Here is a 25,558-nt window from a genome sequence, read left to right as displayed (position 1 = left end):
GACGATATCAATTCACTGCTGCAGAACGCAATGGGGGAGGGGGGGGCAGAACGCAATGGAGGGGGGGCAGAACGATGGTTGAGAGCACACTTCAGAGAGGGCCAGAGATTAAGGACCCACACTAAGGCACCTTGGAACCCTGACGTATTAAGAGGCATGTTCCAGGCGAGTAAAATTGTGGTCGGCTCTTGTGTTGAGCTTGGATAGAGCTGCTGACTGCAACACACACAACCTGGAGTGCAACACACACAACCTGGAGTGCAACACACACAACCTGGAGTGTTTGTTTAGTGTTTCCTAACATGTGTAAGTGCTCTCCCCGTTGTTCCCCACTTCCCTGGTGTGCCGAAGGAAGAACAGCATCTACGAATTTACAGCAAATGGAGACAGAGGCAAGTCTGGAGTGCGCTTTGCTCTCTGGCCTGTACACTTAAACCACAGAGTTGCTTTCTAAGACAAAACACACACACACACACACACACACACACACACACACACACACACACACACACACATACACACACACAGAGGTAGAACGAGTAGGACTGTCCTAAAAAACAATCTGTAGACTCATACAAAAATAGTTCCTCTCAGTCATCACTTGTGAGCCACTAGACATGTGGCGGTGTGTGGACCTGCACAGACCCTGTCCTCTGCAGGTCCACACACAGACCCTGTCCTCTGCCTGTCTTTTCTTATTCTGCAGTGTGCGGGATGCTTCTGGGCGTTAACCTTTGGGCAGCGGGTGTGTAGCCCCAGGCAACAATAGGACGCAGGCTGTGAGGGCTGTACTTTATAAAAACGAAGCAGCCAGGTGCAAGATCGTAAGCACAAGATGGCGGCACGGACTCGCGTTTGCAGCGGCCTCACCCAGTGCCTTTGTCCAGTCTACATCTGAGTTGTGTCATCGCGTGAAATTTTAGGAGCACTTATGTCTGTGATTGTCGATTTTGTTTGATGGCTGGGAGCGCTGGTGCTGGATCGGACTGGGAGGCGGGGCAAGCTAGGCTGGCTGTGGCCCATGCGGACCGGCAGTTCTGATAACACCAAGATAACACAGAGGGCAGTCTGGCGGTGGCCTCGCCTGGCGTCGAGTGTGCAGTGTTTTTGTGTGTCTGCGTTTGTGTCGTGGTGTGGAGTGCGGGGGAGGTGTGTTGAGGTTGTCTGGCTGGGAGAGCTGGCGCTGGATCGAAGCCTGCTCTGCTGCGTCCTGTGGGCCCTGACCGGAGCTGTGCCCAGGGGGGAGACGCTGAGGGCGGTCTGACAGGACGCGGAAGCGGGGCGGGCTAGGCTAACTGCTAGCCCATGCAGACCAGCAGTTCCGACAGTCATCCTGGCTGGCGTTGGTTCCCTTGGACAGTGATGTTTTTGAATTGTGTTGCAAATCTACTGAACGGACTGTGTTGTTGACCTGTGGACTGTGTTGTTGACTGTTTGTTTTTTTTTTTTTTTTGCCTTGTTCTCTCTGGTTTTGTATGTTTTTGATGGTGTCGTTTTTGGGAGGTTTGGGACATGTGTTTTTGTCTTTTGTGTTGCACTGCTGTGGGCTGGGAGAGACGAAGTCTCCTCTCTTGTGTGTGTGCAGGTACATGAATGAGATGACAGTGACCTGTTCCTGACTCCTGGTGGCGCTGAGCCGGGGAGGAGGGGTCGACTTTAGGTACATGAATGACAGTGACCTGTTACTGACTGCTGGTGGCGCTGAGCCGGGGAGGAGGGGTCGACTTTAGGTACATGAATGACAGTGACCTGTTACTGACTCCTGGTGGCGCTGAGCCGGCGGAGGAGGGGTCGACTTCAGATGTTGTGTTTACAGACGGCAACTGACAGGTCCTACTCGCTCTACCTTTAAAGCTCATCTTTAAGGTTTACAGGATTCCCAACTACGGAAAAAACAGCGCAGTATGTTGAAAACCTAAAGGTCAATCACTCAGCATGAAGAAAGTCACTGAAATGTGCATATACACACAAAAGACACATGGCCAGACCCACAAAACCACACATGCAACACCAAGAACAACACACAGCCCGTTACGGAGGAGTGTAGCTTGGTCCAGCTGCCTTTACACGCTCGCCACACTTTGACAGGACAGCACTGCAATCCCCAGCACAGAGGAGAGAAGTGGAAGGACGTGAGAGAAGAGGGGCATTGTGGGTACTACAGTTTACCGAGGGCAGTTCAACACCTGCCTCCACTTTTCTTGGTACATGAAGAACATTGTGACGTACAAATCCTTAAGACTGTATTGGCACCACGCCAGGTGCAGGGGACGTAGCATCAGTGTTAAGAGAGGATCAGGGCTTCATGCAGGACTGTGGTTCTGTGTTACTGTCGTACGGTACCACACAGAACATGTAGTGCTAACTCGCTCCAGGACTGACAACCCGTCCTCTCTCCTTCTGGGTCCCAGAGTGGAAAGGTGCGTCAGAGGCGGTTGCTAGAAGTAGTAGTGGTGGTGGGAGCTGTCACTTGGGCACCAGGCCACGGGATTGTGGGTAGAAAGAGGATCCTGGACTGGAGGGACTCAACAGAGAAGTGGGGGTGCTGGACTTCTTCCCCGTTTTCGGTCGGCTGCACAACAAAGAAAAGAAAAGTTTTAGACAAAAACTGGAAAAAGAATTTAACGTTCCTCAATGGCAACCGTGTCCCCTGGTGTGAGGGCTGTGTTGACCGCAGCCGTGATCACAACATGGTTTTTTTTTCTTTACCCCTTTATTTCCTCCCCAATTGTACTTGGCCAATTGCCCCACTCTTCCAAGCCGTCCTGCTCACTGCTCCACCCCCTCTGCCGACTCGGGGAGGCTGCAGACTACCACATGTCTCCTCCAATATATGTGGAGTCGCCAGCCGCTTCTTTTCACCTTCTGACAGCGAGGAGTTTCCCCAGGGGGACGTAGTGAGTGGGAGGATCACGCTATTCCCCCCAGTTCCCGCTCCCCCCTGAACAGGTGCCCTGACCGACCAGAGGAGGCGCTAGTGCGGCGACCGGGACACATACCCACATCCGGCTTCCCACCTGCAGACACAGCCATTTGTGTCTGTAGGGACCCCCGACCAAGCCAGAGGCAACACGGGGATTTGAACCGCCGATCCCCGTGCTGGTAGACAATAGAATAGACTGCCACGCCGCCACCCGGACGTCCCTTCATAACGTCTTTTTATGCACATTTTGAAGTATCGCATTAGAAAAGGTTTATGGAAATGGCAGAAGTGGGGGATGCCTCCTGAGACGGCAGGTCGACCTGCCAACTAGAAAACAAACAATGGAAACACGCGAATCTCAACAAAACTCAAACATCACAAACAGGGCCGACACTCACACGAGGTGGTGTTTCAGACGGTTCCACAAAGCCGTGTTTTGCTAAACTGAGATGGAGACACTTTTCCTATGTAAGTCAAGGTAGCCATTTTATAAAGGGCGCTAGCTATGCACTCCTCGGTTGCAACCTGCTCCCTCGGGCATGATGCAGCAACCGCCAGCAGGGGTCCTACTGCGCTGCACAACTCATCAAATGTTAAGTGAGTCGTTCTGAAGTTCTGGATCCACAGGAGCTCGGTAAAATCACTGTGGACAGTGACCTCCCATTAATTCCTGATACGTGGCCGCTGCCGCGCCGCCTTTCTGTCAGTGCGTGCATCACATCCTCTCATCGCCTTCGACTAACACTACCACGGATAGAGCAGCACATGTGACCCAGACCACCGTGCTGACACTCAATAGGTCTCGGCGAGCCATCGCCATATTGCGAGAGGACAAAACCCAGCTTCAATCGCATAACATCACTCAAATGCAAACACCGACCATCCGCAATTATGCTGCTGACTGAAACAAGCTTCTATTTTGTGCAAAAACAAAATAAAAGTTTTTTCGCTGCTTGAGGCAGTTTTTGCCTTTTTGAAAATGAGCTAATGCAGTAAACACAGTAAATGCAGTTAACACAGTAAATGGTACATGGAACCAACTTCGCTGAATAAGTTCTGACATGCGAGCAATTAACTCGCGTGCCTGATCAGCTGTTTCCGATGTCGGCGTCCTCCCGGATATACCATTAAGCACATTTCTTTGTCTCGTCTGCGGACAGTGTGAAACAGGACAACTGTCCCAACTGACACACACTCCTGAAGACCTCGGCCCAGTTCCTCTCGCATGGCCAAGGCGACTGGTTTTGTGTCCGGTTCACAACCTCCACGTCTTCTACTCTTATTACAGCCGTGTGTAACGTAGCCTACACTGCCACCTTCTGATAAATCTACGCTTTGCGTAGCCTAGTTCATTCACTACAAACCAGTCGATGGAATCGCGCCTAAATTGCATTTTCTTGTTTTGAGACGTTTCAGAAGTTTGCTTAAATTTCTCTTGACAGTAAATAAACCCGGCTCATGACGGCAGTACACGTGTAATAACGTGAACAAGATGTGTAGCTGACGTGACTGATTTGCTGACAGCAGAGGCAGAGGTACAGTGGAAAGCTGCTGCATTACCCAGACTTTGGTTTTTTAAGGCTGCCTCCAGCACCAGCCGGCAGAGTGGGTCCCAGGCTGCTGTGGAAGCCCGAGGCGTCCACCTGGATCTCATCCTCATCCCGAAGAGCGTCCTCCAGCGCAGCGGCCACCTTGGGTGCGATGACTGGTTCCTCATATTCCTTAGTGGTCCGAGTCGGCATGTCCAAGTGCAGCACGAGGATGTTTTCTGCCTAGGGGACCAGGGGACAGACACGTGTCATGCATGCTCTTACAAACACACATAGTGTGCAGTAAACAATGGGTTAAGTTCGGTAACATTGACAAGATTTACATTATTGTTATGACGTGTATATATAATATATATACACTACCGTTCAAAAGTTTGGGATCACCCAAACAATTTTGTGTTTTCCATGAAAAGTCACACTTATTCACCACCATATGTTGTGAAATGAATAGAAAATAGAGTCAAGACATTGACAAGGTTAGAAATAATGATTTGTATTTGAAATAAGATTTTTTTTACATCAAACTTTGCTTTCGTCAAAGAATCCTCCATTTGCAGCAATTACAGCATTGCAGACCTTTGGCATTCTAGCTGTTAATTTGTTGAGGTAATCTGGAGAAATTGCACCCCACGCTTCCAGAAGCAGCTCCCACAAGTTGGATTGGTTGGATGGGCACTTCTTTGAACAGATTGAGTTTCTGGAGCATCACATTTGTGGGGTCAATTAAACGCTCAAAATGGCCAGAAAAAGAGAACTTTCATCTGAAACTCGACAGTCTATTCTTGTTCTTAGAAATGAAGGCTATTCCATGCGAGAAATTGCTAAGAAATTGAAGATTTCCTACACCGGTGTGTACTACTCCCTTCAGAGGACAGCACAAACAGGCTCTAACCAGAGTAGAAAAAGAAGTGGGAGGCCGCGTTGCACAACTGAGCAAGAAGATAAGTACATTAGAGTCTCTAGTTTGAGAAACAGACGCCTCACAGGTCCCCAACTGGCATCTTCATTAAATAGTACCTGTTAGAGCCTGTTTGTGCTGTCCTCTGAAGGGAGTAGTACACACCGGTGTAGGAAATCTTCAATTTCTTAGCAATTTCTCGCATGGAATAGCCTTCATTTCTAAGAACAAGAATAGACTGTCGAGTTTCAGATGAAAGTTCTCTTTTTCTGGCCATTTTGAGCGTTTAATTGACCCCACAAATGTGATGCTCCAGAAACTCAATCTGCTCAAAGAAGTGCCCATCCAACCAATCCAACTTGTGGGAGCTGCTTCTGGAAGCGTGGGGTGCAATTTCTCCAGATAACCTCAACAAATTAACAGCTAGAATGCCAAAGGTCTGCAATGCTGTAATTGCTGCAAATGGAGGATTCTTTGACGAAAGCAAAGTTTGATGTAAAAAAAATCTTATTTCAAATACAAATCATTATTTCTAACCTTGTCAATGTCTTGACTCTATTTTCTATTCATTTCACAACATATGGTGGTGAATAAGTGTGACTTTTCATGGAAAACACAAAATTGTTTGGGTGATCCCAAACTTTTGAACGGTAGTGTATACACACACATATATATATATATATTAGCACACTTTGCTTATACAATTATTTACAATACAATCATATATATTATATTAAATAATAATATAGTATTATAATATATAATAATCATATTATAGTTATTAATTATGATACATAATGTATATAATTTATACTGTATATATAACATATAATTTATATTATATTATATATAATCTATATATCCATCCATCCATTATCGGAACGGCTTATCCTGCTCTCAGGGTTGCGGGGATGCTGGAGCCTATCCCAGCAGTCATTGGGCGGCAGGTGGGGAGACACCCTGGACAGGCCACCAGGCCATCACAGGGGGGGTGCACGCGCGCGCGCGCGCGCGCGCACACACACACACACATTCACCTAGGGACAATGTAGTAAGGCTGATTCTCCTGACCTACATGTCTTTGGACTGTGGGAGGAAACCGGAGCCCCCGGAGGAAACCCACACAGACACGGGGAGAACATGCAAACTCCACATAATATTAATTATTATATAATTATATATTAATCATATAATATTATATAAATTATAAGATATTAAATAATAATAACAATTATTACAACTGCAGCTTTGATGAAAACAGATTTTTCTTGTAAATGGCTGTTTAAAGGTACCAAAATTCAGCCCGCCTGGTGCGATTATAGAGATTTGTGGTAAAAAGGGAAGGGGAAGGAGTGGGGAGAGTATTTTATATAAAGCATGACTACTGGAGTGCAGTGCTTTCGTGTACACATTCTTTTAAAACCTTGTAAGCTCATTTCTTTTATCAGTTTCTTATCATGAGCTCTGGTGTCCTGCATGAACATCCTACTGACTGAACAACCTACTGACTGAACAACCTGACTGAACATCCTACTGACTGAACATCCTACTGCCTGAACATCCTACTGACTGCAAAAGCAAGCACAATTTTAGACATCCCAAAAGACATTTCTCTGTTCTCCTTTCACTAGATTCAGCTGGGCGGGACTGTGTTGAAGTTTGCCGATTTGAGATAAATCTGCATCATCAGCATCATCATCTGTCAGCCAGAATTAGAGAGATGTCCATGTCAGCTACACCTTCAGGTTCCAGTGAGATTGTTAGTAAGCAATACTGGTTGTTAGTAAGCAATACTGGTAATTGGTATGTAAAGGAAGTCATGAACCTACAGATATCTATCTAATGAGACGCACTACGCGCACACGGTTATTTACATGTGATAAAACCAACATGCAGTCCGAGGTGGTGTAGTGGTCTAAGCATCAGCTTTGTGTCGATGCAGTTACTCACTGGGGACCAGGGTTTGCGCCTCGGTCTCGTCAGTTCTAACTATGGCCGGACTTCATGAAGCAGCAATAATTGACAACGCTGTCTTCGGGAGAGGGGCGGAGTCGGCTTGTGTTCGTCACGTGAATGCGTCTCCGGGTGTGTCGGAAAAAACAGTGGTTCCGCCTGGATTCGCCTTGTCACAAAAGTGGTGAGGCGTCTCCTTCGAGACTGCCGACCGGAGCGATGCAGTTAACGAACGCATGCAGTACGAGGGTGGGTGTTTGAACTAAAATAGGGACCGACTGGCCACTAAATTGGGAGAAAAAGGGAAAAATCAGAAATAAAATTTAGAAAAAATAAAATAAAACAAACATGCAGCAAGCAGCTATTGTCATCCAGTATTTCGGATTTGTATAAAATTTAAATGGACAACCAACGTGAGGGAACAAACTGTACACTTTATTCCATTGTACAGAACAACCTACGCAGACATACAACATCACTACTGACAGCAGGCCCAAAAGGGACCAAAAGATAAACAATGCAGGAGGCAGAAAAACACTACGCTTTTTACATACCATGGCGATGCAATCACATGGCAAAAACACTAAAAAAATCTGTCACATCAAACATCAAGTTGGATAGCTAAGAAAAGCTTAGCGTCCAGGTAGCGTAGCGGTCTGTTCTGTTGCCTACCAACACGGGGATCGCCAGTTCGAATCCCCTTGTTACCTCGAGCTTGGTCAGCCATCCCTACAGACACAATTGGCCGTGTCTGCGGGTGGAAAGCCGGATGTGGGTATGTGTCTTGGTCACTGCACTAGCGCCTCCTCTGGTCTGTCAGGGCGCCTGTTTGGGGGGGGGTTGGACTGGGGGGAATAGCGTGATCCTCCTACACGCTACACCTCCCTGATGAAACTCCTCACTGTCAGGTGAAAAGAAGCGGCTGGCGGCTCCACATGTATCGGAGGAGGCATGTGGTAGTCTGAAGCCCTCCCCGGACCGGCAGAGGGGGTGGAGCAGCAACCGGGACGGCTCGGAAGAGTGGGGGAATTGGCCGGATATAATTGGGGAGAAAAAGGGAGGAAAAAAAGCCAAAAAAAAAAAAGCTTAGCGTCCACTTACCTTCCCTTGTCACTCACCAGTCAGTGTTTATTATAAGTGGTTGATGGTTTCTAGTCACATGTTTCTAACATCTTATAGATATTTTCAATATTTGAGACCAAGTTTTCAGGGGCTTTAGAGATTTGACAGTATGGGAGTGAAAGTGGAGCTTACTTTGTATCGGAGGTCAGGCCTCATCACCATGGCTTTGCGTGCATGCTGACTGAGAGGTCTTCTGTAGCCCACCGCGGACACGGGCCTGGTCATCATCTGATGGTCACTGAGATGGACGATTGGACAGGAGTGCTTAGGGGTGTACACACAATCAGCTCCCCTACACGTATCTTTGTGCAATAAGATTCATTAGAGAAGTATAATCCATTAGTATTATTATTGAACGAGATATTCTTTTTCTCAATGGGTAGAGCACAGGGAAAAAAAAACCAAAGCAAGGAATTGAGGATTGATTCCCTTCTGGGCCACTGGGCCAGCAATCCACCTGTCTTATTGAGTGATATACTAACACTTTTTAGGGAAGCGTTTTATCAGATACAATGAAGTAACATTACTACAACCCAGAGAGTACCTATTCTTCACATACATTTGTTATGGATGTTTAATTCACTGCACAAGCGATGGTCTTGCATTTCAAACTATCACACCAAATAGGGCCCAGGTTTAAAAATACCGGAATTACCCTTTAACGATGCCCACTGGATGAAAACTACCATCATGTGACATGCTATATATGTTCAGTTGCTTACTCCTCTATACGCGTGATGGGCTTCATTTTCCAGTGGTCATCATCCTCGTCAAAGTAGGCCCTGTTTGCCACCTTATTCTTCTCCTCCAGGGGGATGAAGTTCTCAATGATCAGATGCCTGGTAGACAGTTTGACAGAGAGAGAGACAGGAAAGTGGAGAGATTTGGTCAGATGTGTAAGGAAATGAAAGAGAGATAACAGACAGATATGGAATTTAGGTCAGCCCTCTTGTGTGTCGTCAGACTAAAAAAGGAGCTGCGAAAGTGTGAGGCTGTGGCTTAGAGATACTTTTATGGACAACAGGATCTCCATGAACTCAGGGACAAACCAGAGATGAACAGAGCTAGAATTTTACTTATTTACAAAAGAAAACATATCACTGTAACCAGACAGTTTGGTGCGTATTCTAACGTATGTTAGATTCCTTACTATCCCTGCCAAGAGGTAGCCTGGGAGGGGATATCGCGTTTGGTCGTGTGTGTGTGTGTGTCTGTGGCTAACCTCACATACTACTGGGCTATTCAGCCTGAATTTTTTGTGCACAGTTAGAAGTCGATCGTATTTTGCAAGTTAGCAAATCATTTACGTCTGATCTCGGCACAGGAGAACTGGAGGAACACTGGATGAACCAAAAACAATAACTTCATAACCCTTTCATAATAAAGCTGCGTAAGCCGCTTACGCTCATCCAACTCACATCTGTGGTAGACTCAGATTGGGCAGCGACATGATCCGTAGTTATTAAGGTCTTTTTCACACCCTAAAGTCTAGACTAAGGTTCATGTTTTTGTTGCATTGTATACATTTTTTCCGGTTAGTTTTGGATTCACATTGCAATTACGCAAGTGCACTAAAGAACTTTACATGGCATACCTATGTCCTGCCGTCGGCACTTTACGTAGGCTGCGTCTCCCTATACCTGACATTGATTGGTTTGTAGAACGGTGTGCATCTGACATCGGCGTGCTGTCAATTTGGCGGGTAGCCTTCTATCACCGTTTGGATTAATGGAGAAAAATGAATAAACAGAATCATTTCATTGCCAATATAATGATAATATTATGGCATTACTACCAGCACCACCAGCTCCAAGTGCAATCCACTCTGTGCATAACTGTAGTCCACTGACTTCTGGTTTCTACTGCAGCAGTCATACCAGTTTCCTGTTTGTTGGCGTGTGCTATTGACAATGGTATATTTTTGGCAATGCCTGTAAGATTTATCATGGATACATGCCAACGACATGCACGGGTGGAAAGTTTCAAGTTGTACATATCAAGTTACGTCCACAGTTATGAGGATGAGCGGACGGACAGACGGACGGAATTGTGGACGTAACTTGATATGTACAACTTGAAACGTTTGACCCGCTTGCTGGTAGGTACAGGTGAAAGTGTGTGGACAGTTCTGTGCATGTGGTTGACATTTATCCATGGTAACTCTTGCAGGCATCGAGAAAATTATGCCACTGTCAACAGCACCCGCTAACAAACAGGAAAGTGGTATGACTGGCAGTAGAAACCGGATGTCAGTGGATACAGGAGTAGTTATGCATAGAGCCGATTGTGCTGCCCTACACTGGGCAATTGGCTCCCTCTGGTGGTGGCTTGTGAAAGGACACTCGTATTTATATTGGCAGTCTCCGTGGCTAGTTAGTTGCACTGTTACAAGTTGACGAAGACACGTTCTCAGCTCTGCCTACTTTCATGCCCCCAGCGACACATATAGCTGTGAGTAACTGTTGCTAACTCTTTGTGTGAATGTTGTAGATACTTACCTGTATCTACAACATACAACACAACATCAGTGATTAAAGAAACTTAAAACAGTGTTTGATGTCTCAAAGGAATGATTAGTCCGTTATGTACATGCTAATTGAACTAATGGCCTCTGTCCTTTGTTATGCTAATTAGTTAGTGCGGTTGCATATGACTACTTTGCATGTCTTCGTGATGCATTGTTTGTTAATGTTTGGAAATGCCTGTTGGAATCGTTCCTGTTAAAAAGAAGTCCTTTTATTTAGTTATGGTACCAGCGTAGGTGTTCATGAAAAGGTGTGTACTTACCAGCCATGTGTGAATGTTGATGTTGAAACACTTGAACAGTGGGTGAAACATATTTTTATATCACTATAGGTAAACCTTCCAAACGAAACAACACTTTCTGCTGAGTCCCATTCATACATGTGATGAGAACAGAATAGTAAAAAGCTATCCAGGGTCACCAGGGTCAACCAAAAGGACAGCACAACTCTACACACCAGTTCAGTGTTACAGCCAGCTATAAGAGGTAACCTGCATCAAGCACAACATGGCGGAAGAACATCTTGAAATCAGATCAGAATTCCACACACACTCAGAGAAATCAACAGTAAGCTCAGGAAAATCATCAGTAAGCGCCTCAGCCACGAAAGCACATGCCAGAGCCAAAGCAGCTCTTGCTCAGATTGCCTTTGCTTGTCAAAAGCAGATATGCTTAGGAAACAAGCTGAACAAGAGGCAGATATGCTTAGGAACCAAGCCGAACAAGAGGCAGATATGCTTAGGAACCAAGCCAAACAAGAGGCAGATATGCTTAGGAAAAAAAACACGCAATCATCATTCCCAAAGACCACAACGTTTCAAACCTACTAGTGAAACATTATCACGAAGCTGTTGCTCATCAAGGTCTTGTCAATCCGCGTAATGATTTGGCAGAATTTTACGTCCAAGGAACACCAAGGAACAAAGAGGACATGGGAGAGATTACAAGGGATGAGGTGATAAAACCACTGCAACGAATGAAAAATGGAAAGGCTATGGGACCGGACAATATACTAGCAGAAGTCTGGAAATACTTAGGTGATACTGGCATAGAGTTCCTGACTAGACTCTTCAACAACATAATACAGACTGGGAAAATGCAAGATGAATGGAAAAAGAGCATAGTGATACCAATTTACAAGAAAAAAAGTGATGCTCAAAGTTACAACAACTACACAGGGATAAAATTGATGGGACATACAATGAAGTTATGGGAGAGAGTGATTGAAGTGAGACTTAGGAAGGAAGTGACAAGAAGTACCACAGATGCGATATTTGTACTCAGGACCTTAGCGGAAAAATACATTGAAGGACAAAGAATTGCACTGTGTATTTATTGATTTGGAGAAGGCATATGACAGAGTACCAAGGGAGGAGTTGTGGTATTGCCTGAGAGTGAAGGGAGTGGCAGAAAATTACATCAGCAAAATTCAGGACATGTACAGGGACTGTAAGACCATAGTTCAATGTGCAGTGGGAACAACAAGCGAGTTTGAGGTAAAAGTAGGACTGCATCAAGGATCGGCATTGAGCCCTTTCCTGTTTGTGATACTGATGAACTGCCTCACAGAACATCTTAAGAAAGAGCCACCATGGAGCATGATGTTTGCTGATGACATGATGCTAGCAAATTAGGACAAGGAAAGGTTGGAGAGAGATCTTGAAGATTGGAGAGAAGCGCTAGAGATTAGAGAATTAAAGATCAGCAGAACAAAGACTGAGTACCTGTGTATAAATAAGCAAGTAGAAAATCCAGGATTGACCTTAGGAGGAGAAGATGGCCCATAACTTAACGAATTCAAGTACTTAAGCTCAACAATACAGACAGAAGGCGGTTGTAAGAAGAACGTCAAGAAAAGTCTGGGTGGAATTCATGGAGCAAGGTAGCTGGAGTACTTTGTGACAAAAGAATACCTTTGAGGGTAAAGGGCAAAGTATTCAAATCAATGGTTAGGCCTGCCATGCTCTATGGTATGGAAGCAGTAACAACAACAGAGAAGCTAGAATCTACATTACTGGCAGCAGAGATGAAGATGCTGCGTTGGTCTTTGGGAGTGACTAGAAAAGACCGGAAGAGAAACAAAGAAGTGAGAGCTACGTTCAAGATCAGAGGCATGGAAGAGAAGTTGAGAGAAAAGCTTGAGATGGTTTGGACATGTACAGAGAGGAGGCACAGACTATATAGGAAAGAAGGTATTGGACCTGGAAATACCTGGCAAAAGAAAAAGAGGAAGACCAAGGAAAAGATGGAGAGACCAGGCAGAGGAGGACATGAGGAGGGTTGGACTGTGAGAGAGGGATGTGTCAGACAGAAAGCTATGGAGGGCAAAAATCTGCTGTGGTGACCCCTGAGAAACAGGGAACAAGCCGAAAGAAGAAGAAGAAGTAGTTGCTGATCTAGGACATCACTTTACAGAAGGTGCAGTACACTCAGCAGGCTTGTGGATTCTCGGAGGCAAGAAAGCCATTTCTAGAGTCATCCATAAATGCATAACCTGCTGAAAACTTCTAGAGAAGTTAACTGAACAGAACATGTCAGACTTGCCATTAGACAGGCTCACCCCGCCACCATTCACTCAAATAATCCTGGATATCTTTGGCCCAGGGAATGTCACGACCTGACAAACCAGAGCGGGTTCTGCAGAAAGCAAAAGATGAGCAGTGCTTTTCACACGCCTTAACATGGAAGCTGTTCATATTGAGGTGATAGAAACAACGTCAACCTCAAGCTTCATCAATGCCTTGAGATTGTTCCTTTCAACCAGAGGACCAGTCAAACTCATCAGGTCAGACAGGGGTACCAACTTTGCTGGCATCTGCAGAGAACTGAATATAAACTCCAAAGACAAAGAACTGAGAACTTACCTTTAAGATCAAGCATGCACCTGGACTTTCAACCCTCCTCATGCATCCCACATGAAAAGAGTGTAGCAAATCCTTTAACATTTGGCAAAACCAATATACCAATCCAACAATCTGAAGATTGTTATGCTGTTGTGCGGTAGTGTTGTTATTCTATGTTAAGTACACAGAGAGAGCTACAAAACCAGAGTCAAATTCCATGTATTCGCAAAGCTACATGGCCAATAAACATGATTCTGATATATAGGGGTGTAGGTGTAGAGGACAGTGACAGTGGTGTCCATGTATAAATGATATAAAAGGGTGTAGATCTGGAAGAGATTGAATGTGATTTGGGTTAAACTGAAGGTACAAAAGAGCTAGATCTGACAGATCACAACATTGCCGAGTTAAGAGAAATGAAATAATTATTGGGAGCAGCAGTAGTAGTAGAGATTTCAGTGTGCAGAAATCATTCTTTTGTACTATGTTTTGATTTTTTTCCTCATATACCTAAATAATTTCTTCTTGTTGTGCGCACATTTGGTTCCTCTTCTGGGTTAGACAGAAGGTGACAGTGATTTCATCTCAGATTCTCACAAGTCTACCCAGAGAGTTTAGTTGTCTGACGCCATAAAGTGAATGACCGTACGTGACATGGCTCTTTACGTCTTTGATACGCCCCCATATTCAGTAGGCAATTTGGAGGGGGTTGACCATAATGAGTGTTTTCCCTCAGACATAAGAAAGAGCATAGATTTTGTCCCTGGCTGTGTGATGCATACCTGTGGAGACATACATGTGGAGGCATGGAGGTGTTTAGGAGAGATGGCAGTGGAGTTTTTATCTAGATTGTTTAACACAATCTTGGAAAGAGGATGGCTGAGGAGTGGAGAAGAAGCATACTGGTACCGATTTTCAAGAATAAGGGTGATGTGCAGAGCTGTAGCAACTAAAGAGGTATAAAGTTGATCAGCCATAGAATGAAGATATGGGAAAGAGTAGTGGAAGCTAGGTTAAGAGAGGTGATGATTAGCGAGCAGCAGTATGGTTTCATGCCATGAAAGAGCACTACAAATGCGATGTTTGCTTCAAGAATGTTGATGGAGAAGTATAGAGAAGGTCAGAGGGAGTTACATTGTGTTTTTGTGGATTTAGAGAAAGCATATGACAGGGTGCCAAGACAGGAGGTGTGGTATTGTATGAGGACATTGGGAGTGGCAGAGAAGTATCTAAGAATGGTGCAGGATATATATGAGGGCAGTGTGACAGTGGTGAGGTGTGCTGTTGGAATGATGGATGGGTTGAAGGTGGAGGTGGGATTACATCAAGGATTGGCTCTGAGCCCTTTTTTGTTTGCAATTGTGATGGACAGGTTGACGGACGAGATCAGGCAGGAGTCTCCGTGTACTATGATGTTCGTGGATGACATTGTGATCTGTAGCGAGAGTAGGGTGCAGGTTGAGAAGAGCCTGGATAGGTGGAGGTATGCACTGGAGAGAAGAGGAATGAAAGTCAGCAAAGGCAAGATGGAGAGGGAGGACAGCGGAATGGTGAGGATGCAAGGAGTAGAGGTGATGAAGGTGAATGAGTTTAAATACTTGGGGTCAACTGTTCAAAGTAACGGGGAGTGTGGAAGTGAGGTGAAGAAGAGAGTGCAGGCAGGGTGGAGTGGGTGGAGAAGAGTGTGTGATTTGCAAAAGAAGGGTAACCAGCAAGAGTTAAAGGAAAGGTTTACAAGATGGTAGTGAGACCAGCTATGTTGTATGGTTTGGAGACAGTGGCACCGATGAAAAGACAGGAGGCAGAGCTGGAGGTCGCAGAGTTAAAGATGCTAAGATTTTCATTGGGAGTGATGAAGAAGGACAGGATCAGGAATGAGTATATTAGAGGGACAGCTCAGGTTGGATGGTTTGGAGACAAAGCAAGAGAGGCAAGATTGAGGTGGTTTGGACATGTGTGGAGGAGAGATGCTGGGTATATTGGGAGAAGAATGCTGAACATGGAGCTGCCAGGGAAGAGGAAAAGAAGAAGGCCAAAGGGGAGGTTTATGGATGTGGTGAGGGAGGACATGCAGGTGGCTGGTGTGACAGAGGAAGATGCAGAAGACAGGAAGAGATGGAAACAGATGATCTGCTTTGGTGACTCCTAACGGGAGCAGCCAAAAATAGTAGTAGTAGTAGTAATAGTAGTAAATGGCATCTAATTTTTTGTTCAATTTATCGTGAGGACAATCAGTTTTGCCATCTTACACCCATACCACGTCTTTACCTCAAAAAAAAAAAAGGTTTACTACCCTGTGGATGTTACGGTCAAGGTCTGATAAGGAGCAGCATGCAATCATACGGAACCCAGGGGATAATCATATATCCAAAATGTCTCTCTGCTCTGTAACAAGCATGCTATTAATTGACCCAAGAATCTTCCTTTTTTATGTGTAACAAGAAACACAGATTCAATACTTGAGTTTGAGATCCCTGGTGAGCTCATTCTGTGTTTGCTCCAACTCCTGACGATCCCTGATGTGCCCTTCCTGAGCATCATGTATCTCTGCCTTCACTGCCTGCAGCTTGGCAAACAACTAGACAGATAGAGAGAGGGAGAGAGTGGAGGAGGGGAAGGAAGGTCAAAACAAGAGAAGAGTGAGAACCAGGATTATTTCAACACACACACATTCATACATATACAACTTTTGGAGCATTTCATTGCCATAAACATAAAACATCAAAACAGCATGAGACTTGCAGGATAACAGAGTGAAGCTGTTTTTTGTTTTTGATTAATGGAATACTTCATCTACCCTGTGTGGGGGTAGGAACCAGCTCTTGGAGTGGACTTTCAGAATGACTACACACAGACCTGCCAACGTTGGGAAAATATTTTGAGTACCACAATAGCGTAACGCTTAGTTCACATGCTTTCGCACCATTTCGCTTTGCACACAGTCATTTCCCCACTCACCACCATATCATCAAGTTATTCCATAGATAAATTGGCTATGACGAAAACAATACAATCATATATTCTTGAGAAGAATTCCTTTAATGAAAAGACAGATATTTACATCTTGGAATAGACGGCCGTTTGTGGGCATGTGTGAACAATATGACTTCAGTTCAGAGCAGACCAAACTCCTAGGTTTTGACTTGCAGGGAGCATTTTTACATACGTTCACCTCAAGTTTTGGAACTTTGTCCATGTTTTAACATAGACATCCAACATAACAACTGTATATACATAACAAAAAAAATCACAAAAGGTGCATGTTATGTCCCCTTTAAGCACATGTATTTAACTGTACCAGTGAAAGCCATTCAACAGAACATAGAGTTGAGACACTTTTTGAACATGTAAAAGGGTTATATAAATGAATAAGCAATTAAGTTAGCTCTTTTTATATAGTAACAGGGTAATAGTTATCTTCAAGAACTACTACCCTGTTACTTGTTCTTAGCACTTATTGTATTCACTCATTTAAAAAACAAAAAAAAACTCTTTCTTGCGCTTTTACTTCAGCACTGGTTTTGTTCTTAGATGCGTGTTTAGATGCACTTACGACCTCTGATGACTAGTAGTTCTCCTGATTTCCTACATTAAATGCACTTATTGTAAGTCGCTTTGAATAAAAGCGTCAGCTAAATGACTGTAATGTAATGTAATAGTTAGTTCAGCGCAGGCTGAAGCCCTGGGTTTTGACTTGCAGGAAGCATTTTTACTTGACTGCTTTGACCACTTTGCCTCATAGCTTGCTGACTTGGCCTTTCTGAGCAGAGCATCACTGAAACCTTCCGTGTGACAGACAGTCTCCTTTGCAGCCATGATCACCTTTCTTATCACCAAGGTGCTTATCATGTCAGTGCTCAGGCTGGCTCTGTATTCGGTCTTGTTTTTGGTAATGAGACTGAAAACCCTCTCGCAATCAGCACTGCTATGGAAGACAACCAATATCCCATGACAGCATGGCTGCTGAAAGGTTAAAGAAGATCCCCTTGCCTCGCCTCTTCAACAGGCCAATGTCTCGCCAGGCCTTATCAGTGCGCTTGCTGAGGATGCTGTCCTCAAAGCTGGTGAGTTGATACATTCAGAACTCTTCTTCCACTTGATCCTCAGTGACCTCTTCAGGCAGAATACAAGGAAAGTGGCTGATAAAGAACCGGAGAGAACAGAATTTCACAGATTGCATCTTAGCGATGTCTGTCACAACAGCATACAATAAGTAGCTTATTCCCAAATGGAAATTTGGAAACCATGTAGTGAGCTGCAGATGAAAAGAACTTCCTCATATCTCTGAAGAATGGCTTCAGCTCTAGGTTATCTTAGCTTTGGATAAAGGTTTGGGTGTCCTGACCAGTTGAGAGTTCCTCGTCAGGTCGCTGATTTTCCCTTGTGCTTGTCGGCTTGATACTTCTACCAATTTCATCCGTCATAGTGATCACATGCTCAGGCTTACAGAAAGAAAGCAATACCTTTTGCAGTTGCAGCTCCAAAGTTGGAAGCAGGATATGTATGCAGGGCTTCTCTTCTTGAAGTATTTGGTTGCTGATGTCAAAAATAAGTATGGCTCTCTTCAGAAAGAGTGAATATACCTTTGGCATGGGGTTGGTGAGGAACTTAAGTAGTACCTTCTCAGGTTTTGTCAGATCCTTTTTCTCTTCTTTCTTGGGTCTTCCGCGTTTTGTTTTTTCTTTTGCAGCTCTCTTTCCAATTTCAGTTTGCTTGAAGAAGAATCTGATTAATTAAAACTCTGCAGCAAGGTGTGCAGGAGCTTTAACTTCTGGTGTACTGGTGAGTGGTGTGGCTTTACGTTTCTGGGTAGGACCAGATGGAGGTGTTGGCAGCTTTGGTGGGATAAAGGGAGGGCGCTTGGGCTGCATTATAGCTGGCATGCTGGTGGAGGGTGTGGCTTTAAGCTTCTGGGTAGGACCAGATGGAGGCTTTGGCAACTTGGAGGAACCTGAGGGTTCTGTCTTCTTTTTCTTTCTCAAACCCACCTCATTTTCAAAGAAAACAGTACGAGGATCCCACTGCTGCAGCACATGGTTCACACACTGCCCCAAAGACAGCCATCTTGTGGAAGCTAGCTTAAGGATCTTCCTCACCTCTGCATCACACATGATTTATATGTCATTGACTTTCTCTTGCTGCTTTTGTCCAGATAGTAATAAATGGTGATAAAGTCCTTAATGTTCACACTAAGCTGCCTGGGTGCTCTCTCTGCAGCCAAGTATAGGCACAACCAACTAGGTAGATGTGTGGATTTTGTGCCTTCAAAAAAGCTGCTACGCCTTTCCCCGAACCTTGCATAACTGCAGCATTGTCAGCTGCAAAGCTGACACAATTTGACTGTGGTATGCCTCTTCTTCAGTTCACCATCAAGCAGTTCAAATATTGCTCTTCCAGCAGACGCTCTTGATTCACAAATCTTGAGCAACATCTCAACTACCCTCCCAAGACTGGCATCAAAAACCCTAACCACAATGGGGTACATTGTTATGTCCTCCATATCTGCGCTCCCACCTGTAGCAAGGCTGAAGGGAGAGTGCTTCATTGCTTCTGTAATGCACTCATCATCCTTCCTGGCCAGTGTTTTTACTATGGAGGCCGTCTTGGTTCTGGCTCACTTCTTGGTTCTTGGTTCTCACTATCGGGGAACATCTTCCTAAATAGCGGTCTGGCACGGCCTGCAGTAGCTAACAGCAAGTTGTGTTCTACAATGAATGTAGTGAAAAGGGTTTCTGCCCGCACTGGTCTCAAATCATGTGCTTGTAAGAACAATGAGTTAATTCTAGGGACTGAATCTGTAACAGCCACAGTTTTTATATGTTTTTTCCCCCTCCATGTGGCGTCGACAAAAGAAAATCCATCCAAAAAAAAAAAAAGGCGTTGGAAAAAAAAGAAGAAGAATTAACTCAAATATTTTCATTTAAGACTTTTTTGGGTACGATAAAGGTAATAGTATCTCCAAGGAAGGAAATAATTGAGGAACTGTTAAGGAATTGACAATAATAAACCTTATCAGTATTCAAGCCCAATCTTGTACTTGCTTTGTGTTTAGGTTTAAACACCCCAGGCTGAAGACAGAATGTTGTGTGACTGTTGTGCATGTCAGGATGACAGTGATTTTCTAGGCCAGTCAAGGCAAGAGAAATTACTTTTTTTAGCTTCTTGGTTTTGATGTCAACCTCCTGCTGCAGAGAGCTGTAGGTCTCCCTCAACTCCAGGGTCTCCTCGTCGCGACACTCCATCTGCTGCTGCATCTCTCGCTCTCGCCGTTTCTGCAAGCACACACACACACACACACACACACACGCACACACATACACACAAAGAGTAGGGACGTTATGATTAAATATACAGTTTCGATATAACCACCATTAAAAACATCACAATTTAACATCCATCCAGCCATCCGTTATCCAAGCCGCTTATCCTGATCAGGGTCGCGGGGATGCTGGAGCCTATCTCAGCAGTCACTGGGCGGCAGGCCGGGAGACACCCTGGACAGGCCGCCAGGCCGTCACAGGGCCGACACATTCACACCTAGGAACAATTTAGTACGGCCGATTCACCTGACCTACATGTCTTTGGACTCTGGGAGGAAACCAGAGCACCTGGAGGAAACCCATGCAGAACATGCAAACTCCACACAGAGGACGACCCCCAAGGTTGTGACCTTTTCAGTCTCAACTGACTGCAGGTATCCCCACCCTTATAAACAATACAGTGACTGCAGGTATCCCCACCCTTATAAACAATAGTGTCTGCAGGTACCCCCACCCTTATAAACAATACAGTGTCTGCAGGTACCCCCACCCTCATAAACAATACAGTGACTGCAGGTATCCCCACCCTTATAAACAATAGTGTCTGCAGGTACCCCCACCCTTATAAACAATACAGTGTCTGCAGGTACCCCCACCCTCATAAACAATACAGTGACATAACGACCGAAAACAACTGGTTTCATATGCAATTGTCGTGACTATTAACTAGTTACGATGGCCATGTGTACTATTCACAGAGGATTGGGGAATGTTTGCAATCACAGCATTTTAAGATGGTGACAGATGTACTCTTACCCCCCCCGGCTCAGGGATGGTCGTTCCCTCGTCACATAGATGGCCTCTTTGACTCCCCACTCAAACCAGCGTTCCTCCCTATCAAGGATGTGCACATCCTCACCCTTTCATCCTTGAAAGAATGGCCACTGGCCTGTAGATGGTGTGGCCTGTAGATGGTGTAGATGGTGTAGACTGTGGAGTCCTGGTCTGACGTGTTAGCTCTCCTATGCTGTGTCATCCTCTTGGCCAGCGTCTGTTTAGTTTCCCCAATGTACAAGTCACAGCAATCCACCTGGCACTTAACAGCATACACTATATTGCTGTTTGCGCCGGGGGACCCGATCCTTGGGGTTGACCAATTTCTGGCACAGCGTGTTTTGGGCTATGAAAGTAACTGGCGTAGAATCTCACTGTTCTGACACTCCCGCCACATATGGAATCACCACTGGTTTACAGTACATCTGTCACCATCTTACAATGCTGTGATTGCAACTATTCCCCAGTCCTCTGTGAATAGTACACATGGCCATTGTAACTCTAGGTAATTGTCATGGCAATTTGCATATGAAACTGATTGTTGTTTCTGGTCGTTATGCCACTGTATTGTTTCTAAGGGTGGGGATACCTGCAGTCAGCTGAGACTTAGATGACTGATGAAACGTTTCTCTGTCCCGATGAACTGATTCAACTTTCTTTGATTTCCTTACCTGGATTATAAAGACAAATTTACTAGACACAGGCGGTGTATTTTTATGGGTTTAGAAACAAGAGGATGCCGTCAAACCCCAGAACTAATACATTCCTTATACTCTCTATTGCACAAAGAGCAAAGAAAAGGCAGCAAACGTCCCATTTTTATGACACCGATTTCAACCAACAAAAATGAAGGGAAACTGAGAAGGATGTTTTTCAACTGATATTATGATCAACAGAAGAGAGGTGGAATATAGCCTATACACAGAGAGGGAATGAGAGCATAAATGACGTGTGGTTGTGATGGTATGTTGTCAATAGGATTATCTGCGATGGTTTATTTTGACTGTTTTCTGTAGGAATTCACAAACGTAAGCAGCAGAAACAGACTCAACACCGAAATCATATCTTAATTTTCGCAGCCCCAGTTCCAATTTGTTGTTAATTATTCAAATTACATTGTATTTTACATAACTGTGGGGCAAGTTTTTCTCACCCCCAACCCACCTGCAGCCCCCCCCCATCCACCTGCAGCCCCCCCCCCCACAAATGATCTTCGGAGTTAGAAAAAACACAAATAAATTTTAACATTTGACAAAAGGGTTGCACTACCTAGCATGTTTGTACCTTTCAGTAACATGCAACATAACCTTAGAAAATCACAATTAATCATATGATATGATACTGTGTTCATATCACCCATCACTTCTTTGTCCTCAGACTTTACCTGCTCAGCAATTTCTTGTCTCTTCTGCTCCAAAATTCTCTGCTGTTCATTGGTGTGATCTACGATGTTCTTTCCCCCCACCAGGAGTTTACTCTCCATCGCCTGGTGGAAGCAGAAAAATGCAAGGCCGAGATTAAAGATGCATCTGGAAAAATGTGGGTTTTACAGTGGACTAATTAATTCCTTTGAAATGGCTACTTTCTAACAAAGAGGATCTGTTATCAGTAAAAGGGACAAAGGGTTTAATAGAAGGAGGTTTGTTGGGCTTGTGTGTTATTTCATCAGATATACAAATCAACTGGCCTTCATGTTAACAGTGAAACGAATACTGAAATTCAGAGGGATTGTCAGGCACAGGCAGGACTATCAGGTGTACTTTGAGTCTAGCAACGTCAGTTTACCTTGACTTTTGCAGTAAGCATCTCTCCGGCCTCTCTCTCCCTCTTTAGATCCTCCATCTTCCTCTCCTTCTCTCTAATCAGCCGAAGCTTCTCCTCTGCTACCAGACTGTGGTCCTCCATGATAGCCTCTCTCTCCCTCTCTAGCTTCTCCTGCTGCTCCCGCCAATAGTCCCCTTTGTCCTCCCCTTCCTCATCATCGTCTTCTGTCTCTCCTTCCTCCAGGTCGTCCTCACTGCCCCCTTCCACAACCCTCCTCCTCTGCCTCCTCCTCTTTTTCCTCCCAGAGCGTTTTTCTAGCTGTTCCTTCAGTCTGGCAATTTCCTCCTGAAACTCCCTAAGCAAGGCATCCTTGGGGTCCTCATTGATGCGGGGTTTGTTCTTGATGTTCTTGGCTCTGTTGGAGTAGCGCAACGTAGTCAGTGTCTCCTCCACATTGTAGGAGGCTGGGCCGATGTTGGCCACCATGACAGTGCGGGCATTGCCCCCGAGAGAGTCCTGTAGCAGGCGAGTGAGTTTAGAATCTCGGTAAGGGATGTGGGTGCTCCTGCCATCCACTAGAGCTGATATGACATTCCCCAAGGCAGAGAGTGATAGATTGATTTTGGTGGCCTCTTTTAGTCTCTCCCCTTGAGCACCGGTCTTGGCCTGCCTCTCACTCCCAGCCAAATCTACCAGGTTAAGCTTGCCCACTCTGATGTGGTTCTCCCCATCAACACCAAGCTCACTGCACTCGATGGTGATGACAAAGATGGCATGAGAACGCGAGCTGTGCTCATTCATATTAGTGGCACCCACTGACCGGTTCTGGTTGCCCACATTCATCACGTGCTCAATCTCCCTCACACTCTTGGTGACGAAAGACGAGAGATCTTTGACGTAAATGCCTGTATCAGGTCTCTCCTTGAGCTCAAGGCGACGCGACTGGTCCTTGGAGAGCAAGTCTTTGATCTCCTCTTGATAGATTTCCAGATATGATGCTCTCACAAGGTATTGCTGGTTCTGGGACCGTGAAATGTGCGTGAAGATGTGGTCAAAGGAGTTGGGGATCACCCCTCTCCTTTCTGGGTCATTTTTAACCCCTTCCATTGTGTATGTCTTCCCAGTGCCTGTCTGTCCATAGGCAAAGATGGTTCCATTGAACCCCAGCAGGACTGAATCTACCAGGGGCCTGAAAGTTTCATCATAGAGGTCATCTTGTTTGGAGTTCCAGTCATAGACTGAATCAAAGGTGAAGACTTTGGGATGATCGTAGGCTGATGCCTCCCTGGGGTTTCTAACAATAATTTGGCCCAATTTGACATCAACAGACACCACCCTCTCAAACTTGGCTGCCCGCTCCTTCTCGTTCATGGGCCGACATCGGACGACCACCTTGACTGACTCAGAGCTCTTGCTCTTAGACATGATGAGGAGAGGCCAAAAACCCTCTCTCCAAAGTCCTTTGACCGCTCAATGATAACGTGCAATGTCAGTTGTCAGTCAGAGACACCCACATCAGAACCTGTAACGATAACATACCATATTGTAAAACAATTTCACAGGAAATACAAAAATGGCATGAGGCTAGAACACACCACAAAGCAAGAATCCAGGGATGGACCCAACCACGGAGACAGGTGCCATGTTAATAAACATGATAAACCCATTTATCATATTTATTTATGGGTTTAATGATAAACCCATGTTATTGGGTTTGATAAGATTCTTACAGCCTTAAAGTGACACAGGCTCAGCACACCGTTGTTACTATTACTTATTTTGAAGGTAGCGCCACATAGATACAGACATCAGAAGAAACAAGCTGATCGTTTCAGCCAATGGATCAAAATGACTCATTTCTTACCGGTTTGCTACGCACCCCAATCGTTAATTCATATGCCAGCGCTTCAGTCGCGATACGCGCCGGCTGGTTAACGTTATCATCCCTAACGAATTAACAACTAATTTAACATTTCGTCCCTTAATTGAAGTGACCCCCCTCGGCACCATTCTGTCAGTTGTTCCAAGTTGGTAACACTTTAGTATGGGGAACATAAAAAAACTTAATTACTAGTGAATTATTAATGATCAAGATGTCACTTTAGTATGGGGAACATATTCTAAGTAACAAAAACTTAATTTACAGTAATTTAACACTATGAACACTTGTAGTTTTGTGTGTTGTTATGTAAGAACAGACCATATTCATTAAGTGTTAGTAAGGGAGAATAACTCTTCTTGTGGTACTACCACCTTATAAAGTCCATACTAAGCAAAGCATATTGAGATGGTACTACTAATAAGCAATAATTCTGAGGTTATAGAGGGAAAACTCATAGTTAATGGCTTACTGGTTGTATAATAAGGCCATGCAGAATAAGGCATTAATGAGTACGTAATAATGACCAATTAAGAGCCAATATGTTGCTAATTTGCATGCTAATAAGCACCTAATTAATGGTGACTAAGTTCCCCATACTAAAGTATTACCTCCAAGTTTATTTACTATGAAACTACAATGACTTAATCGATATTAGCTGCACTAGCTGGTGCCCAGCTAGCCTACCGGCTAGCTTCTCCCAGGCAGCGCAGCACACTTGGCCTAGCAACGGTAAACAGACCACTAACCTTAGCATCACGCTCTGGCTAGCATCCCCGGGCTAAGGTTAGCGGCGGGTGCCATGTCAGAATTTTACCGCTCAGAGATAACCGACAACGTCGACAAACAAAAACACCGCAAAATATCACACATATTACATTTCAACGCCGATTAAATGAAATTACCAGTATCTGACGTTAACTAATCAGAGCTCCGAGTCAGCCATTAGCTGTCGCTCCCCCCCCCCCGCAGAAAACGGTCCGGAATAAAGGTTGCCAGGTTTCTCAA

The 25,558-nt window shown here is 44.8% G+C and overlaps 1 protein-coding gene across 1 annotated transcript; it reads right to left on the bottom strand.

Annotated features, from left to right (window-relative positions):
* Window positions 1-1,686: 1,686 nt before the first annotated feature.
* On the bottom strand, window positions 1,687-25,505 carry kif3b (kinesin family member 3B). Its single transcript, XM_056273919.1, has 9 exons — window positions 25,456-25,505; window positions 22,693-24,193; window positions 22,292-22,393; window positions 19,963-20,085; window positions 16,273-16,391; window positions 9,169-9,285; window positions 8,579-8,684; window positions 4,484-4,695; window positions 1,687-2,572 (listed from the first exon to the last, which is right to left on the bottom strand). Exons 2-9 carry the CDS (start codon window positions 24,094-24,096, stop codon window positions 2,467-2,469), a joined length of 2,289 nt encoding a protein of 762 aa, XP_056129894.1. The 5' UTR covers window positions 24,097-24,193; window positions 25,456-25,505; the 3' UTR covers window positions 1,687-2,466.
* Window positions 25,506-25,558: the final 53 nt, after the last annotated feature.

This window comes from Lampris incognitus, chromosome 2 (assembly GCF_029633865.1).
Source record: "Lampris incognitus isolate fLamInc1 chromosome 2, fLamInc1.hap2, whole genome shotgun sequence".
NCBI classification, from domain to species: domain Eukaryota; kingdom Metazoa; phylum Chordata; class Actinopteri; order Lampriformes; family Lampridae; genus Lampris; species Lampris incognitus.
The sequence above is the reverse complement of the archived record's forward strand: the minus strand, read 5'-3'. Positions and strand labels throughout refer to the sequence as shown.